This window comes from Chiloscyllium plagiosum, chromosome 12, assembly GCF_004010195.1.
Source record: "Chiloscyllium plagiosum isolate BGI_BamShark_2017 chromosome 12, ASM401019v2, whole genome shotgun sequence".
In the NCBI taxonomy this organism is placed as follows: Eukaryota; Metazoa; Chordata; class Chondrichthyes; order Orectolobiformes; family Hemiscylliidae; genus Chiloscyllium; species Chiloscyllium plagiosum.
This window is the reverse complement of record NC_057721.1, coordinates 38,631,798-38,658,708: the sequence shown is the minus strand read 5'-3', so window position 1 is coordinate 38,658,708 and position 26,911 is coordinate 38,631,798. Positions and strand designations below refer to the sequence as shown.

The 26,911-nt window shown below is 37.1% G+C and overlaps 1 protein-coding gene across 3 annotated transcripts in view; it reads right to left on the bottom strand.

Moving 5' to 3' along the window:
* bcor (BCL6 corepressor) overlaps nt 1-26,608 on the bottom strand; it is a 39,509-nt gene extending 12,901 nt beyond the window's left edge. Inside the window, exons 1-6 of one of the 3 annotated variants that reach the window (XM_043700839.1) lie at nt 26,470-26,608; nt 25,910-25,987; nt 22,351-22,707; nt 20,208-20,573; nt 13,666-14,000; nt 4,321-4,593 (exon numbers count right to left, since the gene is read on the bottom strand). In XM_043700839.1, coding sequence (XP_043556774.1) covers nt 4,321-4,593; nt 13,666-14,000; nt 20,208-20,573; nt 22,351-22,707; nt 25,910-25,987; nt 26,470-26,593 — 1,533 coding nt within the window. In that variant the 5' untranslated portion in view covers nt 26,594-26,608. Of the gene's footprint in view, nt 1-4,320; nt 4,594-13,665; nt 14,001-20,207; nt 20,574-22,350; nt 22,708-25,909; nt 25,988-26,352; nt 26,381-26,469 lie in introns of those variants that run through there. The other 2 variants (XM_043700840.1, XM_043700841.1) reach the window with 2 other exon arrangements.
* Between the last annotated feature and the right edge of the window lie 303 nt (nt 26,609-26,911).

Below are 26,911 nucleotides of genomic sequence, written 5' to 3'. Positions count from 1 at the left end.
ATATACTCAGAGGCTGAGCTCCAATCTACCGTCAATGTATACACAGAGGCCACTGAAAGAATGGGCCTGAGGCTAATACCCAGAAGTCAAAAGGTTCCCCACCCACTCGCTTCCACTGGACATAATGCCAGCAGTCTAATCAAGATCTGAAGTGAGCTACCTGACAAAACGGATTATTTTCCATACATTGGGAGCAGCTTCTCAGCAAGGACAAACATCAACAATGAAATTCAACATTGGCCACCTGAGGAACAGGGTAAAAACTGTGCAGGAATACTTCAGGCAAAATACTTAATAACAAATACCCCAGCCGGACACCAAGCTCATGGTATACGGGGCAGCAGTGTAACCAGACCTCCTGTAGGTGTCAGCTATATGGTCAATATGCAAAAACACCTCAAATACCTTGAGAAATATCACCAGTGATTGCTCGTCAAAATTCTGTAAATCCAGACAGAAGTCACACGGCACCAGGTTATAGTCCAACAGGTTTATTTGAAATCACACAAGTTTTCAGAGCGCAGCCCCATCTTCAGGTCCAAAATCTTGTGTGATTTCAAATAAACCTGTTGGACTATAACCTGGTGTTGTGTGACTTCTAACTTTGTCCATCCCAGTCCAACACAAGCACCTCCACATCACATAAATCCAGTGACAGAATAGGCACTCTAATTTTAGTGTCCTTTCTCAGGCCAACAACCCCAACATCAGGGCACTAGTTAGAGTCAAGATTAGAGTGGTGCTGGAAAAGCAGAGCAGGTCAGGCAGCATCCAAAGAGCAGGAAAATCGACGTTTCGGGCAAAAGCCCTTCATCATGTACTAATTAGTCAGTCAGCTTCATTAGGTAGGCTACATCATCCATCTGTTTTACATGACTTACATAACCAGCTCTCTACTCAGTTTCATCCCAGCAAGCAGCCTCCCTAAAAAATATGTAATATTCCCAGCAATTTGAGGGAATCTACAGTCAAAAACTGCCCAAACTGGAGAAGCAGCATCTGTGAAGGTTCCAAACATTTTAGCATCTCTGACAAGCTCATTTTGAAGTCAAGCTCAAACAGTGGAATGAGCATTCAAAGACCTGAGAACCCCACCCATCCTCCTCTTCAAGAAATACCTGTAGCAGGTCAGGGTGCACAGAGCCAGAAGTGGACTGCTTAATGACTTTAAAACCTACATGCTAAAGTGGAAGAAAGTTGTTCTTGATCACAAGGGACTGCTTAAGAAAAGGACGATGATGTGTAGAATTAAGGAATATCAAAGGATGCACGACAATAGAAAAACTGTTTATTGCAGATGTCCAATTGTAGTGATGTCATGGAAGGATAGATTTTTGTTAGGTCATGCAAGTTCAGTACTATTGTGTTGTCTAGTATCTTGGTAAAAATCAAAAAAATTCTCAATTTGAGTGTGTGTCAGGATATCACAACTGTATGTTGAAACCAAGTTATACTTAAATAGTATGTTCCTCACCCGGAGGCTAGCTGTCTCACACTTTTTGATATTAATAAGATGTGTATAAATAGGTTTGAGAAAATTGGAATATCTGGGATTGGGAATCTAATGCCCAGGTCATTTCTGAATCCCAATCCCACAATGTGACCTTTAATTGCAGATCTCATTAGTGGAGCTGAGTGTTGCTAGGAGGTTGGAATTAACTTTTATGCACGACAGTACACTCAAAAGCAAACAGCAGCCATAATAACAGAAAAGGCAGGTGATCAGATCCAATGCAAACAAGTGATCAAATGGCCAAACGAAGGTTGTAAAGCTGCTGTCAGAATAACCTTTTTTGCCAGAATCTCTCTCAGCAGAATCATTAACGTAATGGATCACTGCATTGCACATTCAGCCCATTAACAAGCTCAAGGAGCTTAGCAGGAAATTAATTAGAGGCAAATGGGTTGTCGACATCTAATCCCACTCCCTTCACGGAGAAAAAGGGCACCATGCTCCGGTGGTACCAGGACACTGACTCAGCGATTGAAGGGGTTCAGAAAAGATTTACAAGAATGTTGCCAGGGTTGGAGGATTTGAACTATAGGGAGAGGCTGAATAGGCTGGGGCTGTTTTCCCTGGAGCGTTGGAGGCTGAGGGGTGACTTTATAGAAGTTTATAAAATCATGAGGGGTATGGATAGGATAAATAGATATGGTCTGTTCCCTGGTGTGGGGGAGTCTGGAACTAGAGGACATAGGTTTAGGGTGAGAGGGGAAAGATATAAAAAGGGACCCCTAAGGGGTAACCTTTTCACACAAAGGGTGGTGTGTGTATGGAATGAGCTGCCAGAGAAAGTGGTGGAGGCTGGTACAACTATAGCATTTAAAAGGCATCTGGATGGGTATATGTATAGAAATGGTTTAGAGGGATATGGGCCAAGTGCTGGCAAATTGGACTAGATTAGGCTAGGATGTTTGGTTGGCATGGCGAGTTGGACCAAAGGGTCTATTTCCATGCTGTACATCTCTATGACTCTAATACTATTTTCAAAGAATGCCTGCATCTGATCAAGCCTCTAACGTCTCAAAATATGCAGAATCCATCGAGTGAATATGACTCAGAACAATTTAATAAGCTTAATTAATTGATGGCCAGGTTAAAATAACAATTAGTCATCTGGTTGAATCAGCCTAATTTTCAACATTTTGGTGGATTGAATCAGTAAGGAAACATTCACAAAATATACATTTAAGACAGATTGCTGCCAGATCACTGAATACAGCACAGGTAAGAATTCCTCAATAGTATTCACAATTAACACTCCACACTGGAAATTTATTCCTTACAATATTATTCGTACGATGATTTAAACCGCAAACCAGTGCCTGTTTCACACTAGAATGAAAAGATTGTCTGGTACAGAATGCAGCTTAGCACAATGTAACCAGATACATTCTTTATCATTACCAGTTGATAAATTCACTACTTTTATTAAAAACTTCAAAATACAAATGTGTTTTACCACTGATATTTCTATTTGATCAACCATAGGTTAACTCATAAGCTGGTGACTTCTCCAATCTGATTTATAGACTGTCACATCAGCTAGCAGACCTGACAGACCATGAACTAAGGGTTGAGGTTTCCAAATCTGTGACAAGTTAAACACATTATACATATAATTGGTAGAGGTTATGATTTTGATCATTTCTTATGCCACCAAATATTATTTGGGCAAAAAAAACGTTTTTTAAAATTACAATGATATATGGAAGCCTAGCAAAACCATCTACTATTCCTTGGTACTAAATTACTAACTGGGTGACCTTCAATGATGTAATCCAACTATTTAGAAAAAATATCATTTATTACCTTGCAGTTTGAAGATTTATTTTTTAAATATTACCAAGAACTTTTCCATACTTCAGATATTAGAGTATGAGATATTGATTGAGATATTCTGAGTGTGGTATACTGTGTTATAGTCCAGACCAGACCTCCTCAAAATATGTTAAGGTAACCTAGACCCTAACTTTTTCATATTTTCAAGACAGATGTGAAGTGCATGCTCCAGATGTGATGGGATTGGACAAACTGCTCAACATTATTTAAACACTATAAACACAAGAAAGAGGAATTTACAATAACAACTATTGCAAAACTTAACCAAATAATAGTGCCTATTACTAATTAACTGTTCCAATATAGTAACATCCATAAACACACCCTTTGACAAGAAGATAAATTTACACACAGATTCTTATGTGCAGTTCTCCATCCAAGAGGAAACAACATCAAGAGAGATTTCAGAGAAAGCAGCAGCCAGGATCATTCACTGAAGTTTCCAACCGTTCTAGGACCCTAAACAGCTTGTGACTGCGAAAAAAAACACTAGGAAGCCTGATCTGTGAGAACTGGCCATGCTTTTCAAGGTACGCCCATTATTCCAACATTTTTAAAAAAACCTTAAGGCCTATGTTGTTTACTTTGGCCACCTCCAGCAGCCAGTTTGATACTTCTTCCTTTACAAACTCTCTTCAAAAAAATACAGGATAAAATAACCTTTTTAAAGTGACAGGATCATCACAATTGCAAAATATAAGGTGAAGTAAAGTGAAGTGTTTGTTTTAAATTTATACACCACTCCATATACATATATGCATAATTCATATATGCTTGAAAAATTTGTAAAGAGCTACAATTTCTGTTTAAGTTTTGTACATACCAATTAATTGTGCCAATTACAAAATGATATATAAATCTAGATAGAGATTAAAGTATATAACACCTCCAAAAAAAAACTCAACCACCTTTACAGCAGGAACAGATGACCGAAACAAAAGAATATTTCATTGTCTGGTTTCAAATACAGGACTTACCTCATAGCCTAGACGTGCTGCTCTCTGCAGCAAAGTCTCACCAGCATTTTTATTGACAATGAGTCTGCGTGCTTCTGGTGGCATGGGACGACTTGGAGTTGTCTCCTGTGGAGTGCTGACTGCTTGTGCAGTCAAGGGCTGGGAGCACGGAAGGAATAATGGAATTTGCAACAGACGTTCAGCAGACTTCTGCTCACATGTTTTCTTTGGTGTAGAATCTGTGTCTGTGGTTGGTGCTGGTCGTTTTCTAGAATTCCTGCTGACACTGGTTTGCTGTAAATAAGCAACCAAAAATAAATTGATGTAATAGAGGCCTGCTTTAACAAAACGGTGTCAATGCAAACACATGACTTACATTCTCTGCTTGGGGTTAACAAAAATCATGTTAAGTTGGCTAAACAGCAATAAAAAGCAAAAACCTACATTTGCATCCTGCCTTATGATATGTCTCACAAACATCCTGAGGTGCTTTCAGTACAAATTATTTTGAAGTGCATTCATTGCTGTTATTTAGGCAAGAGATCGATGGGACTGGTATACAGTATTAGAATGATACATCATTCAACCTAGAAGCAAAGTATTTGAGAAGTGCAAGAGGAAAACTGCTAAAACCAATTGAATATAGGAGAATGACAAACCTAGCAATGGCCACAAAGAATACACTTTAAAAATGGGTTTGTTGTTGTGTAGTGGTTATGCTACTGAATTAGAAATCATTACTGAAATTGCCTCAGTGTGAAACAGCATTCAATAAATCTAGTAAACTGGCAACATGCACCAAAAACATAGCCATGAAAGCACCAGGTTAACCAAAAGCTTACTAATAAGATTTAACAAAAGGAACTTGCACCCCTAATTGGGCTGGCATATCCATATTTAAATCCACAACATGGTACTACGGTCTACATCCTAAGATGCAATTACAAGTAAGGGAGTATATATGCTTAAATTGTCAGTTGCTGATTTGTTGGCCTAAGAATGCTCTGTTGAAGAAGCTAAATGAGTGTGGGCAAGATAGACATTTAGTGTTGTCCTCTAATACCAGTAAAAGATACAACTTCAAAAGACTTGATTATCCTAACCACGCTACCTTGGGAAACCAAGCTGTAGCTTGGGATTTTAATTAAAATAAGTCTGGTAATACCATAACTTTGTCTTAAAAGTAATAACAATTTGTATTCATATATTATGTTTAATGTAGAAAAACATGGTTCATAGAGGCAGAATCTCAAACTCAGACATAAATGATATTAGTAGAATCAGGTGATATTAGAAAGATGACCAAACATTTGGTCAAAGAATTTCAATCACAGAAATAAAGAAACAGAGTGATGGTAATTTGGCAGTTCTTGAAGGGAAACAGACATAAGGAACATCAGTTTTAGGTCAGGTGAACTTTATGCAGGATGGAGTATGGGAAGCAAATAGAACAGGTGAAACTGCAGATGAACAAGTCAGAAGTGCAGACAGGTGTTGTTACAGAGGTTGAAGAGGAAATATTTGTGGTAAGAGAGAATGAGGACAGGAGCTTAGTTCAGAATCAAACAAGGTTTGAAAAAATTTAATTCAACTTGAGAGACAATGGCTAAGCAGGAGGTAGGAGTCAATTGTAAGTGCAAAAAGTTTGTTGCAAGATCAATCTGAGAAAACAGAGGCAGTGAAGATGGTGGCAAAAGAACTAGGTTTCATCAGTGTACAAGTGGAAGCTGACTCCTTATCTGTCGATGATATCCCCTAAAGAGAATGTAGATGAGGATGGGTTAATGATTATTCTGACTTTGGTCTAAGTATGATCAATGAGTAGAAGAATGAATGGGAAAATCAGATGAAATGTTTTCACAGGAAAAATCATTGATCTGACTTCTTTACCACAAATGGCTATTGAGGTTTAGGTATCCCATCATTTAAAAGAGAATTTCAGAGGTACTGGAAAAAAAAGATTTTAAAAAGGCTTTGAACTGAAATTAGAACAGATATTTTGAATTTAAGTGGTCATGCTGGTCCAGGAAATGAACTCCTTACGTGTTTCTATAATTCAGCGAATACATATGGGACAATTTCTTAAATGTGCACACAGCCTCGTTTATAGCAGTGAATATTAAAAAATGTAATGGCCGTGCATTCCCCAATACTCGGTTCATAAATATGGGACAAAAAATCATGGATTATGAATCTTGGAAGAATAATATTGTAAGTTGACAATTTAGAATTGTAGCATAAATTTTAATTATGGTGCCTGTATAAATTAATATTAAATGTTTAGAAGTTATAGAAATTCTACAAAGCTTTCATAAAATTTATCTCCTAGAAGTGCTTTTCAAAGATTATGTGATATGGGCTGAGAAGTGGCAGATGGAGTTTAATTCAGATAAATGTGAGGTGCTGCATTTTGGGAAAGCAAATCTTAGCAGGACTTATATACTTAATGGTAAGGTCCAAGGGAGTGTTGCTGAACAAAGAGACCTTGGACAGCAGGTTCATAGCTCCTTGAAAGTGGAATCGCAGGTAGATAGGATAGTGAAGGCGGCGTTTGGTATGGGCATGGATAGGATAAATAGACAAAGTCTTTTCCTTGGGGTTGGGGAGTCCAGAACTAGAGGGCATAGGTTTAGGGTGAGAGGGGAAAGATATAAAAGAGACCTAAGGGGCAACCTTTTCACGCAGAGGGTGGCACGTGTATGGAATGAGCTGCCAGAGGATGTGGTGGAGGCTGGTACAATTGCAACATTCAAGAGACATTTGTTTGGATATATGAATAGGAAGGGTCTGAGGGATATGGGCCAGGTGCTGACAGGTCGGACTGGATTGCGTTGGGATATCTGGTCGGCATGGACGGAGGACCGAAGGTCTGTTTCCATGCTGTACATCCCTATGACTCTATGTGCTGAATAAATTAAACATGTGCTAGAAAAGGACATATAGATTGTAATTGCACCTATTTACATTCCCAAAATATACAGTCAGTCATATAGATAGTGAAATTTTAATATCAATAACTAATTATCCAATTGGTGTAAATTATATTAAAAATATATCAGCTTAAAAATTACTGGTATATTATTCATAGATACAGAAATATTTTGAAGCTATTTTACAGTAAATGTGACTGCAGTTTGTGAACTATCCAATGGAAAAGGAGGAGCATTATTTCTTTACACCTGCTGTTAACTGCACTCTGGAGGTGTTCAGGTACCTGAAATAGCTGAAGTGGCAAAACTGATTTAAAAAACTGCTTACAGTTTACTTGTTATTAGATGTGGAAAGCTAGTTTGACAGTCCAGGAATTGCATAATCTTCTGCAAGTACTCCAGAAGTCAAATACATAATTTGAACAATAGGGGTTACCCATACTATATGACTATATGACCAGAGGTAACATAAAGCAGGCAAAAACCACAGTTGCCACATGGCATATACAGTCCTGAATGTGGTAGATTTATATGCACAGCACTCAATAAACAGGTCAAAGGGGTCTTAAGTTACGAGAATCCTTGCAGACTATCAGTGCTTTCAGTCAATATGTTCACAGTTCTCACAGGGAAATCTCTTTAGAGAAATGTTAGATTTGCTGTCACATATCTGAATCAAAATGCAACCATTAATGGACAGCTTCAATGCTAATTCAGGCAACAAACTTTCATACAGTATGTAACAGGGGAAATGATGTGCAACTGATTTGAACAAGAAGAATTACTTTTTCATCTTTGGTTATAACAGGATTCCAACATTAGGCAATAAAATATGAGATCTGAAGAAATGAAAATGTACTTCAAGATGTTTGGGCAGCTATTTGGTAAATTCAGTTTAAGAAATGAGATTGCTGTGCCACATCTAGGAAGGAACCTAACCTTAATACCCAGTGCATGACTTTTTTTGCTGCATTGCTGGAATACTGCTAATTCCTCATTTGTATCCTCCAAATCCATTGTGCATCGTCATCATGGTTTCTACAATCATTATATTTATTGATTCATGGCATGTCGGTGTTGTTGGCTCAGCCAACCCATCCCGAGTTGCCCTCGAGAAGGTGGTGGTGGTGAGTTGCTACCTTAAACATTTGCAGTCCATTTGGTGCATGATATTATTTACATACATTCACAATACTGTTAGAGAGGAAGTTCTAGGATTCTGATCTACTGACTGTGAGAAGCAGCAATATAAGTCTGGACAGTGAGCACGTTGGAGGGGAACTTGCAGGTGGTAGTGTTGTAACTTTCTAGATGGAACTGACTATAAGTTTTGATGGTGCTCTCCAAGGAGCCTTGGTGAATTTCTGAAGTGCATCTCATAGATGATACGCACTGCTGTCACTTTGCATTGGTGATGGTGGGAGTGAATATCTGCGGATGCGGTATCAAACCAGCGGGTTGCTTTGTCCATGCTGAGGACATAATTTGTCACAAAGGTATGGAGTACACACACAATTATTCTAGAAAACCTGCATGCCGCACTGTAGCACTAGTTAATCCAGTCATGCAGTGCATTACTTCCAAGATACCAATGGTACATCTAGTTGTAGCATGAGTTGTGTTGCACTCGAGCCCCATTCCTCCTGCCCCTGCTCCAAATGCAATCTACTCCTGCAACCTCCATCCCCAGAACCTGGCTCACCTTACTCCACCTGACCAATTTCTCCCATTAATCTGAACCTATCCTGAACGTGGTATCACTTACCTGCCCCTGCCCCGTGCCACCTTGCACACTGTCAACCTACCCACTTAGCACCTTCTTCCCTAGCCTCCCTGTATCTTAGTCCCAGCACTCTAATCGTACAATATCTAATTCTGGAGCTTTAAATTTCCGAAAACAGCAGCTGACTGCTATGAAAAGGAGCCATACTTTTGCATTACAAAGGAACTCTCAGAAATGAAATATGGCTCCACAATTCTGAAGGAGCCCTGATTGGAATCTCCTGTCGGAAATTCAGAGCTCTTTGATTTTGTTAAAAAAGGAACAGAGTGGCAATCTGGGTAAAATAGCCACTCTTCAAAAAAATCTATCACAGTTATCTATGCCTCATACTCCCTGTAGTAACAAATTCTGTAAAATGCTATTTTTTGCGTTCTCCATGTCAAAAACAAATTCTAAAACAATAATGAGGGACAGAATCAAGTAGCAAAATAGAAGGTACTATATCCATATTATACAGAAAGACACATATTCTGTATATGTATATCTGAACACCAATTCCACTGAAGCCATTTCTCCACAGTATACTAGGTTTTGTTGTGTTTGCGTATTTCACAAAGTTAGCCCCTCTTTCCTGAAAAATAATTTAAAATGACCATCACGTTGTCCCCACTTTAGCCCTCTCATACAACTGATATTGAAGTGGTGCATGTCTTGTAATTGGATCCAAAGCAAGTTCTGTTCCACATTGACCAAACAAGTCCCACAGATGTGTGTAAAGAATTGCTAACTAAGAAAACAAAGAACCAGGAAACTTAAATGTGTAATTACCATTAATTGTTTCCATTCATGTGTAATTTCCACCAGATATCAAATGAAACTATTCCAAAATTTATAACACAATATCTTTATCTAGTTTTTAAATGTAATTGTACACCATTTTTCAAAAAAATGTGTAATAAAATTTAATATTTTGAAATCCCAACCAATTTAATATCCGACAAGTGTATCAGATTAATTGGAAGAAAATAATAGATATTGAACACTTCACTAAAAGAAAATTTGAACACATCAGTGCATTTTCTCTTCTTCTGATCATTACCTAACACAGCCCCAAAGCATACATGGTTCCATGATCACTAAAGTCTCCCTGGTTTGTCATTAAGGAGAAAGTGAGGACTGCAGATGCTGGAGATCAGAGCTGAAAATGTGTTCCTGGAAAAGCGCAGGTCAGGCAGCATCCAAGGAGCAGGAGAATTGATGTTTCGGGCATGAGCCTGAAGAAGGGCTCATGCCCGAAACGTCGATTCTCCTGCTCCTTAGATGCTGCCTGACCTGCTGCGCTTTTCCAGCAACACATTTTCAGCTCTGTTTTGTCATCAAGGCTAGTTCATCAAGCTGACTGTACTCATGTCAACTCTACACAAACAAACTTTTTAGGAGTGTCTAACTTAGAGATCAAGAAAGGAAAATCTCTTGCTCCCTACAAGGGGATGTCATGGGAGCACACCCACAATCATCATGACAACAGCAGCTTAACACATTTTAAACTAAGGATTAAATTTGGATTTTTGCATTTTGTGCAATTCGCTACTGCATTATATAGTGACACTTTTCAGTTATTCAAAACTTTCAATGATTTCTTCATGAGGACATAAACTGAAATGGTAAATTCAGATGAAAGTGAGTTAATACTTCATCCGAAAACCACACGATGGATTCATTGGGATAAAGAAGGGCTTTTTTAAAAATAACCTCCCCAATGGAATAACAAGCACCTTTTCATTACAATTTAAGACAATAGAGAGGTGATTGTATTTGTTTGAGGCAAGTTGTGACAGTTATTGGATCTTTTAAGCATATGCAAGAAAATGTCCAATGGACTCAGGGTATAGCAAATACACTGACTTTCCTATGAGATGTAATTAGGCACCACGTAATGCTAGGTTTTCTTTTCAAGAGACCAATGGATAGCTCTAATGGATAATCTTTTAAAAATGTAATTGTAGAAACAAAAATGTTCATTTATACACCCACCATTCCTGGAAGAAAGGATTTAGTACTTCTGCTGCATCACTATTTTGATGGCAAGAACACCAATGTTGTGAAGAAGCCTATAGTGCCAAAAACGTTTTTGAGCACCTGCACTGATTGGCTAAGATTTTCCTGTCTCCATTCCCAGCCGCTGGTAAACTGTGATTTGGAGAACAAGAGAGCAAAACTGAGGGCCGCCAATAACCCTAACCGTCAATAGTAGTTTAGTTTAGAGTGGAATTCTGTGGAGTCTGGTGGAAGTAATTCAGTGTTAAAAAAATTATGTTTTGATGTACTGGAACAATTTGAACGTGCAAGGATATGTATTTTGCAATAGAGAAACACGGCCACTAATATCAGAGCAGAAAAGCATTTCCACAATAAATGTAATAGTTCTTAAAGAATCATATTTGAGGGGACAAGATACACCAGTCTAAAATTACTGTTGCTTGTAATCATTGAACATTTTGTACAATTAAAGGAAATTCCTACAGAAATTATAGGTCAATAAATAGATAATAAATTGACATTCGGATTAAAACAGTAGAGACTGCTTTTATCTGTTAATGTTTTATAGCTTAGGAACTGATGTATTATTTCTGCACTTTTTCATTATTCCTCTTCCAGGAGGTGACAGTTATGCTGGAATGAGCTTCACGAGCAGCAATTCACTGTGCTATTCTTCAGTAAGGTTTGTTAAGGCATTCAACTGTTGACAGCATCAGATAGTTCAATCTTACCTTCACCTGATGTCAAAGAATATTTTTGAGCTGGGATCACTGGGCAGAATTTGGGAGCAGGAACCTTAGCGGCTTATTCCACTTAGAGTCATAGAGATGTATACAGTATGGAAACAGACCCTTCAGTCCAACCCATCCATGCTGACCAGATATCCCAACCCAATTTAGTCCTACCTGCCAGCACCCGGCCCATATCCCTCCAAACCCTTCCTATTCTCCGACGCTCCAAGGAAAACAGCCCCAGCGTGTTCAGCCTCTCCCTGTAGCTCAGATACTCCAACGCTGGCAACATCCTTGTAAATCTTTTCTGAACCCTTTCAAGTTTCACAACATCTTTCCGATAGGAAGGAGACCAGAATTGCACACAATATTCCAACAGTGGCCTAACCAATGTCCTGTACGGCCACAAGATGACCTCCCAACTCCTGTACTCCATACTCTTGACCAATAAAGGAAAACAAACCAAATGCCACCTTCACTATCCTATCTACCTGCAACTCCACGTTCAAGGAGCTATAAACTGCTGTCCAAGTTCTCTTTATTCAGCAACACTCCCTTGGACCTTACCATTAAGTGTATAAGTCCTGCTAAGATTTGCTTTCCCAAAATGCAGCACCTCACATTTATCTGAATTAAACTCCATCTGCCACTTCTCAGCCCATTGACCCATCTGGTCCAGATCCTGTTGTAATCCGAGGTAACCCTCTTCGCTGTCCACTACATGTCCAATTTTGGTGTCATCTGCAAAATTACTAACTCTACCTCTTATGCTCGTATCCAAATCATTTATGTAAATGACAAAAAGTAGAGGGCCCAGCACTGATCCTTGTGGCACTCCACTAGTCACAGGCCTCCAGTCTGAAATACAACCCTCCACCACCACCTTTGAGCCTGTTCTGTATCCAAATGGCTAGTTCTCCCAGACTATGTACTGGTTAACAGTATTGGCCAAACTGTTGCCACACCTAACATTAGACAACTCGGCAAAGACCAGGAACTGAATCTGAAACTTAACAGATCTGGATGGTTCAGCATAACATCAATTCATGTAATTTCAAATTAAACCAGCAGATGAATGTAGTCATATGAAGTTTAACCAATATTTGATTAATTACCTTCAAATTACTGATCGTGTTTATGTACACGCTGCCATCACCTAAGTCACAGTCACAAATATATTATTCTAAAAACAAAAGATGCCAGAAATACTCAGATCAGACAGGACCTGTGATATTATCAATGGATTGTCAACCCAGATAAATGTCTGGGGACACGAGTTCAAATCCTGGAATTTGAATTCAATAAAAATATCTGGAATTAGGACTTTAATGATGACCATTGTCAGTTGTCAGAAAAACCCACCTAGCTCACTAATGTTCTTTAGGGAAGGAAACTGTTGTCCTTACCTGGTCTGGCCTACATGTGATTCCAGACACAAAGCAATGTGATTGACCCATAGCCAGCAATGCCCTCATCCCGTCAATGAATAAAGAAAAAGTTTTCAGTTGAATGATACTTCATTACAAAACAAGAAAGAAAGAAAAAGAAATGTAAGAGGTTTTAAGAGGAGGAGGGGACAGGAAGAATATCTGTGCTCCACTCTATTACAGACCTTTTGGCTTTTCTTTCCCCCTCTCCCTTCTACTCTCTCAGAAACTCTTACATTATTACCAGCCTTCAGTTCTGATAGAAGATAACCAACCTGAATCACTAACTGTTTTCCTTTACAGATATTGCCTGACTTGACTGTTTTCAGCATTTTTTGTTTTTATTTTGAATTTTAGCAATATCTTGCTTTTGCTTTTATGATTCATGTTGTCTTATTGTGATTTTCATCTTTTCCCAAGGATGTTGCAAATTTGTTCCAGGAACTATGTTCCTACAGTTTGTGCCTGTGACATGTCAGATCTTGTGTAAAAATACAAGTAAATTAATCTTATACCTTTTCTTCTGAGCTCTCAACATCAGTTGAGTCATCTGCTGTCAGTGATGACTGTCTTTTGTCCTGACGCATTAAGTGTTTTGTTTTACATTGGCGCTTTCCTGAAGGTTTCTCCCGTTCAGTGTTTGAATACTTTGGTAAAACTCGTGAACGTAAATGGTCCTCTTCTTCTCCAGAGCACAAGACACCACGCTTGCGGCTTTCCTTGTTTTTTTGCCGTTTATTTGATGATCGAGACACGGGTGTACTTGTCTTTCGCTGTACATGCCAACTGCTGCTTGTTGTGCTGGATGAAATTGTCCTTTTCCTTGGAGATGCTGGAGGTGTAGATAAACCTAAAAATAGTTAATAATTTTTAGCAATAGGTTCTTGAAATTTAATGATTTTCATAATCTTATATAATTTATTGATATTGTCATTTTATGCAACTTGAATATTCACCAAATTTTAATTTTTTTTAATCCTTCTATGGATGTGTGATTGCACTCAGTGGTCAGCCATAGAATGACGTGTTCCAGAATTAATGGACATTCCATATGGGTTTACATTAAGACACATGTTCACAGAAAAGAGAACAAGATTGATTTTTATATATTTCAGCATTCCAAATATAAACAGGGCAGTGGCATTATTTGCAAATGCCAACCTGATAAATTCTGAAATTACCTATAATTTTGGTTCCAATGGACAATTATTAGGATTTGGAAAATTCTGCATTTTGGAATGGAGGGTGGAATTAGCTTCTTAAAGCATAGAGTCATATAGATATGTGGTGATAGAAGCATCCAGGCACTGAGAAGGTAATTGAAGTTTTGCTTTGGCATTTTGAGAAGAGGATATTTTTCAAATTGATGAACCGGAGATAGGCTGCATATTGGGTTCGGTTACTCATCAGGTTATAGCAGGTAACAACTATTTTAGCAGCACATTGCAATTGTCATGGCCTCAATGCCATAAGTTTAATATCCTCAGTATGGCTTAAAGATTGGGTACCTTACTGTAACCTCATTAAACTTCAGGTATATTAAATATAAATGGATTAAAAGCTCCATTCCACCCAAACCATCTTACAATATTTTTCCAGCCTTAAACCATACTCCATTATGTCCTCATGCACCATTCATAACACTGCTTTTTCTCAAGAACATCTGCATTAACAGTTTCAACAACTCCATTTCCCGACAGCTACTTCTCTGTAAACTCCCTGTATGATGCACATATCTGTTGTGTCAATAACTATGGATACCACTATAGTAGTATTTCATTCCATTACAGTTGTTGATTTACCAGGAGATGACTGAGTGTAACAAGATAAGAATACATGTATGAATGGAGAACTCCCAAACCTGAATTATTTTTGCTTTATTTGAGGGTGGATTCTTTAAAACCAGGAATGGAGACCATTGAGATAGGAGAGAAAACAGGAAGCTCACGGTTATTAGTTACCTTTAATTTGTTTCCCCTCCTATTCAGTTACTCACTCATTGCTCCCCAAAATACGCGCTCTATTGACAAAGTGCACACAGCATATTTAGCTATATCTCACAAAGATGACATGAATAGATCATTGGTGCACTTATTCATATTCATGTTCCACTTTACAGTTTAAGATACAACTCACATCCTTTATTCAAATACTGCAAAGTAACAGCATTGGTAAGTGTATAAAGTTAGAGTTGTAAATGAAAGAGTTTAAGAGTTTGCTCTGGGTGATTAGCTAAGAACCAGGAATCATCTAATCAGAAGGTCAGCTCACAGCTACTTTAAGCCATTGGAGAATAAAGATCCAATTTTCAAGTAGGCTGCTTAGAAGAGAGTGATTACAGAGTGTGAAAAAAAGACAGATTCATTGGGTTGTTTTCCCAACAGCCTTCAGCAAAGAAAAACTATTATAGGAATTTTCAGCAAACACATGTTCTTATTGTTTACAATGACTGTGATCAGAACTTTGCAGTGCATCATTTAGCAACACCAGGGCCACTTGCAACAGAACCCTTTATGTCAAAGGCCTCATCAATAAGATGCAATGGCTAGCATGAAGTTTGATGCATTTCACTGCTGTCATTGAGTCAGTTGTCACATAGACATCTGGAGACAGTGTTTAGTAGTAGCACTAGGAGCCAGGCCAAAAATGTTGTTTACAGTACATCGACAGTCTTCTTCCACCCTTGCTAATGTCAAGGCTGCCAAGGTAATAAAGCCTGCTGCTAGGCCATCTCATTCTCTTGATCACAGAGGTGAAAGACCTTTGGCATCAGAGGAACATTTCAAAAACAGCAGCCGAGCTTGTTTTAGCCAGAGAAACGCCAGATTAAATAATTTAATGTTAAGGAATCACATTTGTAGATCGTCCCCAAACTAAGAGATGTACAGGAATTGTAAAAAGCAACTTGGAATTTAAAGAATAATTTGAATAAAATGTGTATATGAGCATAACAGGGAAGATGAGCATTGAGATGGACAGGAAGCTTGGGAAAGATGAAAGGGTGGTTCTGTTAATGATGGCATTTGCACAACAGAAAGGGATAACTTAAGTTCAGGAAACCAGGAATATGGAATTAGTTTGGAGTTGAAATGAGAAGTAATAAAGACAAGAAGCTGCTTAGGGGAGTGCTGTTTTGATCTACGTATCAACTGGAAAAGTTACATGAGCAATGGTAGTCTATATGAGGAGATCACAGAATGTTTTAAGGATGGTTTCTTCAAACAGCATATTCTGGAGCCAAGCAAAGAGCACAGATCATAATACTAGATGTGGTATTATGCAGCATTGATGATGATTTCATTGTGGAGGTACCTCTGGTCAGCATTGACCATATCATTATAGAATTTTACATTTAATTTGGAATATTTTCTAATGAATCTGTTTATACATGCTACTAGACACTTTTGAAGCCAGGACTTGAACCCAGGCCTCCTGGTACAGAGATAGGGACACTACCACAGCACCACAAGAGCCTTTGCATTCAATTTGAGGGAAAAAGGAGAGGCCTATTTTTAAAAAATGTAAATAAGGGGAATTATAAGGCCAGAGATGGTGAAAGAGATTTGGCAATTTAGGTTAAATGATAGTTTAATAGAGATGCATGGGCAGACATGTAAGTGGATATTTCAGAACACACAGACTAAATATATTCTGAGTCGTAATACAAATCCCAGAGACATATTCATTAGTTATTAACTAGAAATGTTAAAGATAATATTGAACATTCAGAAAAATCATATGACTGAACAAAGGTAGGTGGTATGTCAGAAGATTGGACAGACTATTAAAAAATGCAAAGAATGATGCAAAAACGTTTAGAGGGAAAAACTAGATCATGAGAGAAAGCTAGTTAGAAATGTAGAAACAGAGACTACGAGGTTTTATAAATACTTGAAAAAGAGTTAACCAAGTTACTGCTGGTCTGACAGAAAGTCAGAATGGAGATTTATTAACTGAAAATAAAGCAGATTAATTGAACAGGTATTTTGCATCAATCTCCATTGCAAAGGATACAAGTAGCATCCCAAAACCAGCAAGTAATTGGGAAATGGAACTTAAGAAAACCATAATCGCCAGAGAAGCAGAATTCAGTAAATTGTCAGAGGCTACTGCTGACAGGTTCCTGGGCTCTGATGAACTTCATATTAGAGTCTTACAAGTAGCAGCTCGTGAGACTTGATTAACTGATTTAAATTTTCTAAAACTTCCTTAATTCAGGACATTAGTTTGAAAGAGAGCAAAATAAAATCTTTTATTTAAAAAGGGCTGGAGACAGAATGCAAGGAACAGTAGACCAGTTATAGCAGGGCATTTTATTAAACCCAAGATAATCCAACAGAGTCCATGTGTTTTTATGAAAGGCAAGTAACTGGGATTAAAGTTATTGTAATTATTTGAGGAGGTAACATATGCTATGACTGGGGTATTGGTGGAGGTCCTGTACATAAATTTGCCGAATGAACTGATAATGTATCACATCGTTGCAGAAAATTAAAGCTCGTAGTGCAGAGCATAGCATATTGGCATGGATAGAAGATTGGACGGCTAATAGGAAACTCAGTCTCCATATACTTAAATATTCAACATTTTCTTTTCCATAAATTTATCTTTTACAACAACAACAACTTGTAGCAAAGAATTCTACACAGTAACAAGATAATTTTTGAACCTTCCCTTAATATTTTCATTTATCATCTCTTGCTACAACCCCACTGAATCTTGGTAATAATCCATCAGTACTTGCTACTTACCTTATTAAAACCTTTCACAATTTGGAACACTTTTATCAGAACACTTCCTAACCTTCTCAGGTCCATTTTTTAAAAAGTAACAATTTCTGAAGTGTCCGTTCATGGCTAATTTCTACCTGACAACAGACTAACAATCTTTAACTGTGCTCTTTCCAAGGGCCATTTCTCTTTAGTGGGATTCCCAAGAATGCACATTACACTTCACATACAGTCCAACTAGGCACATATAAAAGTTTGACATTATTTCTCTATTTTTGTATTCAATGCTGCTAATTTTTATTGTTGCTTTGTTAGTTGCACTGCAGCTTGAACACAGCCAATGATCCTCTGTGCTTCCAGTTTGTGTTAGTTCCTCATATTTCTCTACATTCATGCATTTGCCATCAGAAATAAGCAACAGACTAACATAAAACTGGCTAATCGGTATTATTAACCAGAAAAGAGAACTTCAATGTCAGTTTTGAAAAAGTGCAGCAATTTTGAATACGATGAGAAAATTTCCCAAATAAAAAAAAAGGGAGGAAATAGTACAAATTTTAAATATATTATAAAGCATGATGTCTTCAATTGAATCAATATTCAGTCAAAAGCAGACAAGCGATTCTCCTTGTATCACTCTTTCAGAAATGAATTGTGTATTGCAGGAAATGTACAAGAGTGAAGATTAGTGTCACTTTCTTCCAAAGAGAAAAACGTAAATGAAGTTGTCAAAAATTTGCAAAACAGGTTACTATGCAAGTACTTCAGTTTGAAGCACGTGCCCTGAAAAAAATCACTTCTGGTGTTTCAAATCAAATTCAATAACTACATAATCCATATAGAATATATTAAACATGTTTAATTATTTGACCAAATGGAATTTCTTAGTTGAGTATTCTTTGTAATTTGTTTTTACTGTGAATATTTTATTATTTTCAAACTCCTCCTTTTGGACAGCTTCACATTTACTTCTGGTCTAATCTTTTCTCCAAGTTTCTCCATTACATCTATTTTGACGATGCCACTTTCACACTAGTGTTTCAATATGTCTTCCTTTCTCCTTAACTGAGGATTGTCCTTCACTGTGGTTTACAGCACTCTTGGCTGTGTCAATCCCACTTCCTGAACTTCTGGTCCCACTCTCTTGCCTCCCTTCCAGAAGCATGATAGGATTCTCCTCATCTTCGCCTTCCATCCCACCAAGATCCAAACTCATCAGATCGTCTCTGCCACTTCTGACATCTCTGGCATAATGCCACTGCCAAACACATTTTCTCTCCTCTCTCAACACTCTGATGGGATTGTTGCCCTCAGTGATACCTGGGTCCACTTTTCCATTTGCCCCAAACCTATTTCCATTTTCCACACAAGCACGAGATGCAATACCTGCCTTTTCCTACTTTCTCAACTTCCAGGCTCCCAAACAGTCCTGGGAGAAACAGAGACTTATACGTACTTCTTTCAAGTTAGTGTATAAATTTGCTGTACACAAAAGTAATCTTCTCTGCACTGGCAAGATCAACACAGACTGGATGACCATTTTGCTGTACACTTCATTAAGTCCACAAGCATGACCCCACATTTCCAGTTGAGTGTCTTTTAATCCTCCATGCTACTTGTACGTTGACCATTCTGTCCTTGGCTTTATGCATTGTTCCAATGAAGCTCAATAGACAGTCGAGAAACAGCATTTCATCAACTGAAAGGCCAAACGTTACACATTCAAAGTATTCAATTATTGACCTGGTTATATAATAACGAATTTAGTTAAGCAGCCAACACCCCAAAGTGGAAATCCCAAATGTGAGCTTTAAATCAGACTAATGCTCATATCTGTTTGCTTCAGTCAGGTCAATTCAGCAGTACTTAGTTGAGTTATTTAGTTGGAGTAGCGTATCAAATATTTTCTTCCCTTTTTGGAAAAGCGCTTTCTGTCAACCACCTTGAATTAATACTGACTGTGGTTGTAGGCCTGCCCACAGGCAGGATATTTATCCTCAAACTGAAATAGGTTGCATTGTGTTAAATGATTTGGAGAGAAATGACAGAAGGGAGTCATCAATAAATAGATAATTGCTTGAAAGCACTTAACTCTTTGTTAAGAAACGGCCAGGATGAAAAATAAATACATTTGACTTCAATGTACCTCAATTTCTTTTACTGAAGTACTTTAACATTTCAGAATTCCTTCTCCTGGACAGCTTCATATTTAGTTAAAGAGTGAATTGTGGGCCCTGTTAGATGCTTCACTTTGCTCAGCAAAGTATGATAGGTATGTTGGGCATTAAGAAAAAATATATACAGACTTCTCCAGGTTACAAGTGTACCTTTTTCAATGTCATTTCTAGTGAAGGTCTCCTCAGATCCATTTCTGCTGGATTTGGCCTCTGATCCTTTCCTGGTGTTTCTTTCGTCTACCCTGTCTTTGACTTCAGTCTCCTTTGCCATGAACTCTGGCTCCTTGGCCCCAGCTAACTCTTTCTTACTGAGCCGACCTGTCCTGGAAGGAGTAGATCTGTCAGGAGACACTTGCTGCTCCCAGAGTGCCCTTAGATGGTGCAGGTGCCTTTGCTTGCGGGGATGCAATCCTGTCAGCTCAATGCACACTTTTAGGTTTGTTACTTCACTTGAATGTGAGTCTTCTGAGTTGTCTGTGGATTCATCATTCATCTCCTTCTCAGTCCATTCATCTACTGTGAAAATAGTTCAGGACAATGAAACATGCCCTACAGCTAATAACACTATAGACAAACCCCTATGTAGCACTAACATTTTTACCAATAGATGATCATGATGATTTAAAAACTAATGTGTTCTAAATAATACAAGTACATCAATTTCTGTATTCACAACATGATACTAGAAAAATGAAATTCTCAGTAACTCTAAGTTCATTTTATCAAATGAAAGTGTTAACTGTTTAAAGAAAGCAATGTAATTTAATTATCTTATCAAGATTCTCAATTTAGTTCAAATTTGTAATTACTATGATTATGAAGTTAATATCAAAACATGATGACTGGAAGGATGAGCTTTTGTACTTAAACTTTTGGATTTTGCTTGCATATAGCACAACTTCTGAAGAAAATAAATCTCAATATTTGGATTAAGAAATGTGTCCATTTCCTATTATGGTACACTTGCAGGTGCACAGTTTTGACAAGAAGCTGAACCTACACTGTTTATTTTATGTATAAAATGAATGGCCTATATCTAAATAATGTTGAGACAGAAATTCCATCATTTGTTTTTAAATATATAATTTGTCTGGTTGTCATTAACGTACCAAGAATGAGCCTCCTGATGGGTCAGTATATTGTGTAGCACGCTACAGAGTAAGAAAATTCAAGCTCAGTCCATATTCTGTTCTGCAATAAACGATCAGTCAACTTACACTTAGGGGCATTACAACTAGCTTCAGTATCCCCAAGTTAGGAACTCAAAATAATACCATAAATGTTGTGGTGTTTCTGCTCACTGTCAGTCATTCAGTAGTTCTTACATGTTTATATGTACTTTGTATGGGAAATTGACTGGGTTGCTATGATATCTTCTTCATGGTTAAAGGCAACCACCATTCGCTGTCCAGCTTAATAGATGCAGAATGACTTGTTCAGAAAGGAAAGTTGAAAATTGAAGGATTATAGAAAAAAGGAAGTAGGCAAAGATTTAATCACTGCCAACTTATCCTTTGAAAGTAATTGATTCTCTGCTTTCATACTATATTGGTTCTGTTTGTAACACCACATGATCATCTTTGGTCAGGACAACCCAAACAGTGGGCTTTTCCTTAGTGCTCACTTCCTATAAATCCTCTCTCACAACAAATAGAGAGGAGGTATTTCTATATGCTGCAATGTTCCACTTAATAGAAAATTCCTAGATCTGAGGAAATAATACTACCTAGAACATCTAAATTAAGCCAAGATTTGAGCTTGGAATCTCAACAATACAATCCAGTAAAGTACTGGGCCAGCCAACAATGACTACTTTCACATTTGAAATACTAGTTCTTTAATACCCAAACTTAAAATATAAGATTATAATTTTCATTTTGTTCAAAGAATAGTGATTTGCATCTGATTTTTTCAAGTTGTTTTAAAATCTCCTTTTGCAGTATTTTGTGTTAAGAAGTTGAAAACATTATTTTTTCCAGATGTTTTGCAACAGAAAGGCATTTGCACTTTTGCAACATCCAAGCCTACTTAGGCATTCCAAGGGTTCAAACGCCTTCAAAGTATTTATTCAAAATGCAAAGAAGGAGAAGGAACTTGGAAATATTTTGTGTATATATTAAGCAGAAAAATACATTTGGAATTTATGCCACAGGTGTTTATTCAGCTGGACATTTGAATAAGGAATTGGCTTGATAGACAGGATGTATTTTACTCATTCTAACTGACAGACATGTTATTTTTTTTCTCAAAATTATAATACATATGCAACCAAAGTATAAAATATTATTTTTACCCGTGATGGAACTTCGTCTTTTTCTTTTAGTCTTGAAGGTGTCTGGCTCCACAGCTTGACCGATGCAATTCTCATGAAATCCCTTCATCTCTGATTGTACTTCATGAGTACTTATTTCATCCTGTTTGTCCTGTAACCTTTCCTTGCAATACTGGGCATTCTTCTCAAAGCTCAATTCAGAACTATAATTAGCATCATTGTGATGATAAGTTCGCAGAGTTTTTTCAAACTCCTCATTCGAAGCAGACTCTTTCTGGTTGGTGGAACTCTCTGTATTGGTTTGATCTGTCCAATATTCTCCATTTTTATACCTTTCAACCAACCCATCTAGGTATTTTTCATTACCATCTAGATCATCTGTAGTAAAATATGGCTGATTAGTTCTCAAGTACATTTCAATATCTTATGTTTGATAATGAACAGAATTCTGAATTATCTATTTTGTTTCTTGTGAAACAAAAGTACATTTTCATAAAAACACATCTGGTTCACTAATGTCATTTAGGGAAGGAAATTTGCTAGCCCTAGTCTGGTCTTCATGTGACTCTCAACCCACTGCAATGTTGATGAGTCTTAACTGCTCTTTGGGCAAATTAGTGATAGGCAATAAATGTTGGCACAGCCAACATCACTGGCATCCTATGAATTAATAAAAAAAAACTGAAGAAGATGCTTAGAGAATTATGGGACTAGAGAAGTCAAGAGAGTCAGAGACAATGATGGGATTTGAATATGATTATGTGCATCTAAATTTGAGCCAGAGGGCACAAGAGTTTAAATATGCATTACTCAACACAGACGTATGTAGCATAAATAAAGGAATTAGAAATACAAATTCAATTTTATTGGAATATGAGTCATTGCAGATGATTGGATAAAAGTATGGAATATTCCAAATTTGCCTACAATTAGATTTTTACACTGCCTTTAATATAGGAAAGTAAACCAAGATACTTCAGTGGCTTTACCAACCAAAATTTGGTGCTGAACCACAAATGATGATATTCGGGCAGGTGACCAAAAGCTTGGTGAAATAAGTGAGTTTCTTAAAGGAGGAAAGAATGGTAAAGATTTTTAGGAAGGAACTTCAGAATTAATGTCTTGGCAACTGAGAGCATAGCCTCCAATGGTAGAACAAGTAAAATTCAAGATGTTCAAGGGCCAGAATTAAGTGAGCGTCATTACATTATAGAATTGTGGATATGGAAGAGATCAGGGAGAGGTTTGAAAACAAGGAAGAGTATTTTAAAAATGTAATAATTGCTTAACCAGGAGCAGAGATATATTGGTGAGTATAAGGAAGTGTCAGTATCAGGTTCATATCACTCAAAGACAACTAATTGCTAAGAAATAAGGTGGGGGGGAGAAGGTGGGCAAGGATAGTTGCTTTGGGCAAACCAGGTGTAATTGTGTGGGAACACAGAAAGATGTGATTCTCTGATAATGATTAGACAGCTAAGAATAGTTAAGGTAGATAAACCAAGTGCAGTCAGCCCCCAGCTTGTCAATAGAGGGAAGGTGCTGAAGGAAGATAGTGTGGTCAGTCATGTCAAAGGCTGCAGACAGATTGAGAATTACAAACATCGATAGTTTGTCACAGTTATGTGAAGTTTCTGATTTTGATAAGAGTATTTTTAGGAATGTTAAATGTGAAATCCCAGGCTATCAGATTTTAAACAGGATCAAAAGATTGAGAATGGGAGCAGCAACATTGCTTAAACATACAATTACAAACTATATAAGGAAGAGATATCAAGAAGGGTTATCAGATAATTCTACTGTCTGATAAGCATATAAAATGACTTGGATGAAGGTACAGAGAATTCTATATCCAATTTAATGTGGTTAAACAGGATGATCTAGAGTGCACAAAGATATTTCTTTAACAATCAGATGGTTTTATATGTGAAACAAGAAGAGTTAATAGGATTTTATTTTTAAATTAGCATTCAATGAAAAAAAACAGTATAATTAATCTGCACAAACATCACAGACCACAAAAACAGATTATGTACAGGTACTCAACTGATTCTGTGACACATCAAATAACTACAGGCTGAAATTGCTGGAGAAACTCAGTTGGTCTAACAGAGAAAGAAAACAGAGTTAATATTTCAAGTCCAGTGACCTTTCTTCAGACGAGAACATTAAGTTTGTTTCTATCTCCATAGATGTTGCCAGACCTGCTGAGTTTCTCCAGCAATTTCTACTTCTGTTTCAGATTTTCAATATCTGCAGTCCTTTGTTTTATTTTTCTAAAATATGAGGTAATTCAGATTTAAGTAAAAATCACTCCTCCAGAATTGAATGATGTCACAAATGAATAGCATTTAAAAGTAGTCAGGTTGGGGAGGGGAGGGGCAAGGAGGAGGAGGAGGATACAAAATCATACATGCGCATACAGAAGACAAAGAAATGACTTGTGGCACTGTGGAGATAAGAAAATACTTAAAGTGCAAAGATGGAAAACTGAAGAGACAAAAAAATGCAGAATGAAAGAAATTTTAAAAAACACATATATAAGATAGAGAGTAAGAAGAGTTCAAGATGTTTTCATATGTACAATGGGAAGCAAACCCCACAACTCTGAAGTCTGTTGTAAGATAAAAGGAGACCACACAGCTAGAGCTGGAAAACCTTGACCAGCTTGGAAAACCCTGTTATCGGAAAAGATGCAAGGTTGATTTACAATAATGTTTGTAAGAATAAGGGAATGTAGCTGTGAGAGATTTGAAAAACCAGACCATCTCAACTACAATGGAAAGGTTAAACTCTGAAATAACAAGTATTTAAAAATTTAAATAGCTTTGAGAGGTAAATAACAAAAAAGTAGTTGGATTAGTCAGTAAACTGGAAACAACTGGCAAATTATTAGAGCTTAAAAAGGAAGTTGGAATCTAAATGGTTAATAAAATATTCATCACAATATTGTCAGAGATTACCACAACTGATTCAAGATAAACATTTGAAGAAAAATATTAAAGGGTACAAGGCAAGAGTAGGGAGTTGGATGAGAGTCCATGCAGTGTGGCATGGTATCAGTGGCACAATTGTTGTAGGTCAAGTTTCTCCCTTGGAAACAGTTCCATAATTCTATTCACAAAGAATGAGTGACAGATATACATGTGGAATGGGGGCTCGGTTTGTTTAGTTCTTGTTATGTAATATAAATAGTATTCAGAACAATAATACTTAGTTGTAGACCAGAATGTTGTAGGATTTGAAAATTATAAACATAGTTGCTATTTGAGCCTATATAAACACATTTAAGATTTAAGCACAGAATAAAAAAAAACAACTGGCCCAAGTTTTCTTACAAAAAAAATCATATTGGATTGATCATGTTAACTATTTCTCTCTCCATAGATGTTGCTGGATCTGCTGAGATTTTCCAGCAATTTCTTTTTATTTCAGATCTTCAGCATCTGCAGTTTTTGACTTTGATTCTGGTTCAAGCACAATGTCTTTTTGGTAAAATAATAATGTCTTAATTCAGATTAAAATGCATGAAGAATTAATATCTTTAACCTTTTGATGCAATAACAGAATGCATACATACCAGACTGGTTTTGTGCTTGCACTTTCAGAAAAAGTGGAATGAAATCTCGGAATCCATTCTTTTGTTTCTTTCGGAAGGCTAATTTGAAAGAAATAAAATTAAAAGTACAGCTTTTGGTTGGTCAGTCATTTTCTAGATGCAATTATTCAGTCCTGCAGTTTTATTCACCTACAAATCTATCAAATAACAATAAATGGGACAGATGACCAAATTAAAAAATTACTTGTTACTTTTAAGTACAAAACCTTGATGTGTTTGTTTAACATTTCTGATTTAGCATTTTAGCAGAAACATCAAAACTTTTAAAATAAATAGGTAACATTGTATTAAATAGTCAATGTAGAAGAATGTTCCTTCCATGTGTTAGAATACTGGTCTGCTATTATCATCAACAGGAAATTCAAGTGTCATTTTCAATTGTATGTTCATACTTCTCTTCTGACCTATTACATACATACTATGATTTTACAGTTGGATTCACTGAATAGTGATTGCGAATGAGAATCATGCCATATCTTTCTTCTGTTTATTAACACAGCTTATTTGTTACTAAGCCATACAGACTAGGAAGGCCACTGTTTGATTCCTGGCCTGTGTAGAACTGCTTCCTGTGTCCTTAAGGTAGGATTGCTCGGGAGTACAGGTGTGTGGCATATTGGCTGAGGAGAGGTGAAGCTCTTCCATGGTGCTCAGCTGTGATCTATTCACCCACTTACTGCTTTGCTTCATATTTAAAAAGGACAGACACATTATAGGCAAAGACTGATAGCATCATCGAGACAGTGACTTTGGGAAAAGCAAACTTCTTACAACATTTATCTCCCTTTCTAATGTTGCTGTTAATTGTGTACAGGATAATATTACCAGTAGTACTCAAGGTTTCTGACCAACACAAGACAAATACTTGTATAACAGTGAATTATTTGTAGTTGTTTAAATGACTTAATCACAGCTAACTAGAATCATATGACATGTGGCACATCTCATAATTAATCACTACAT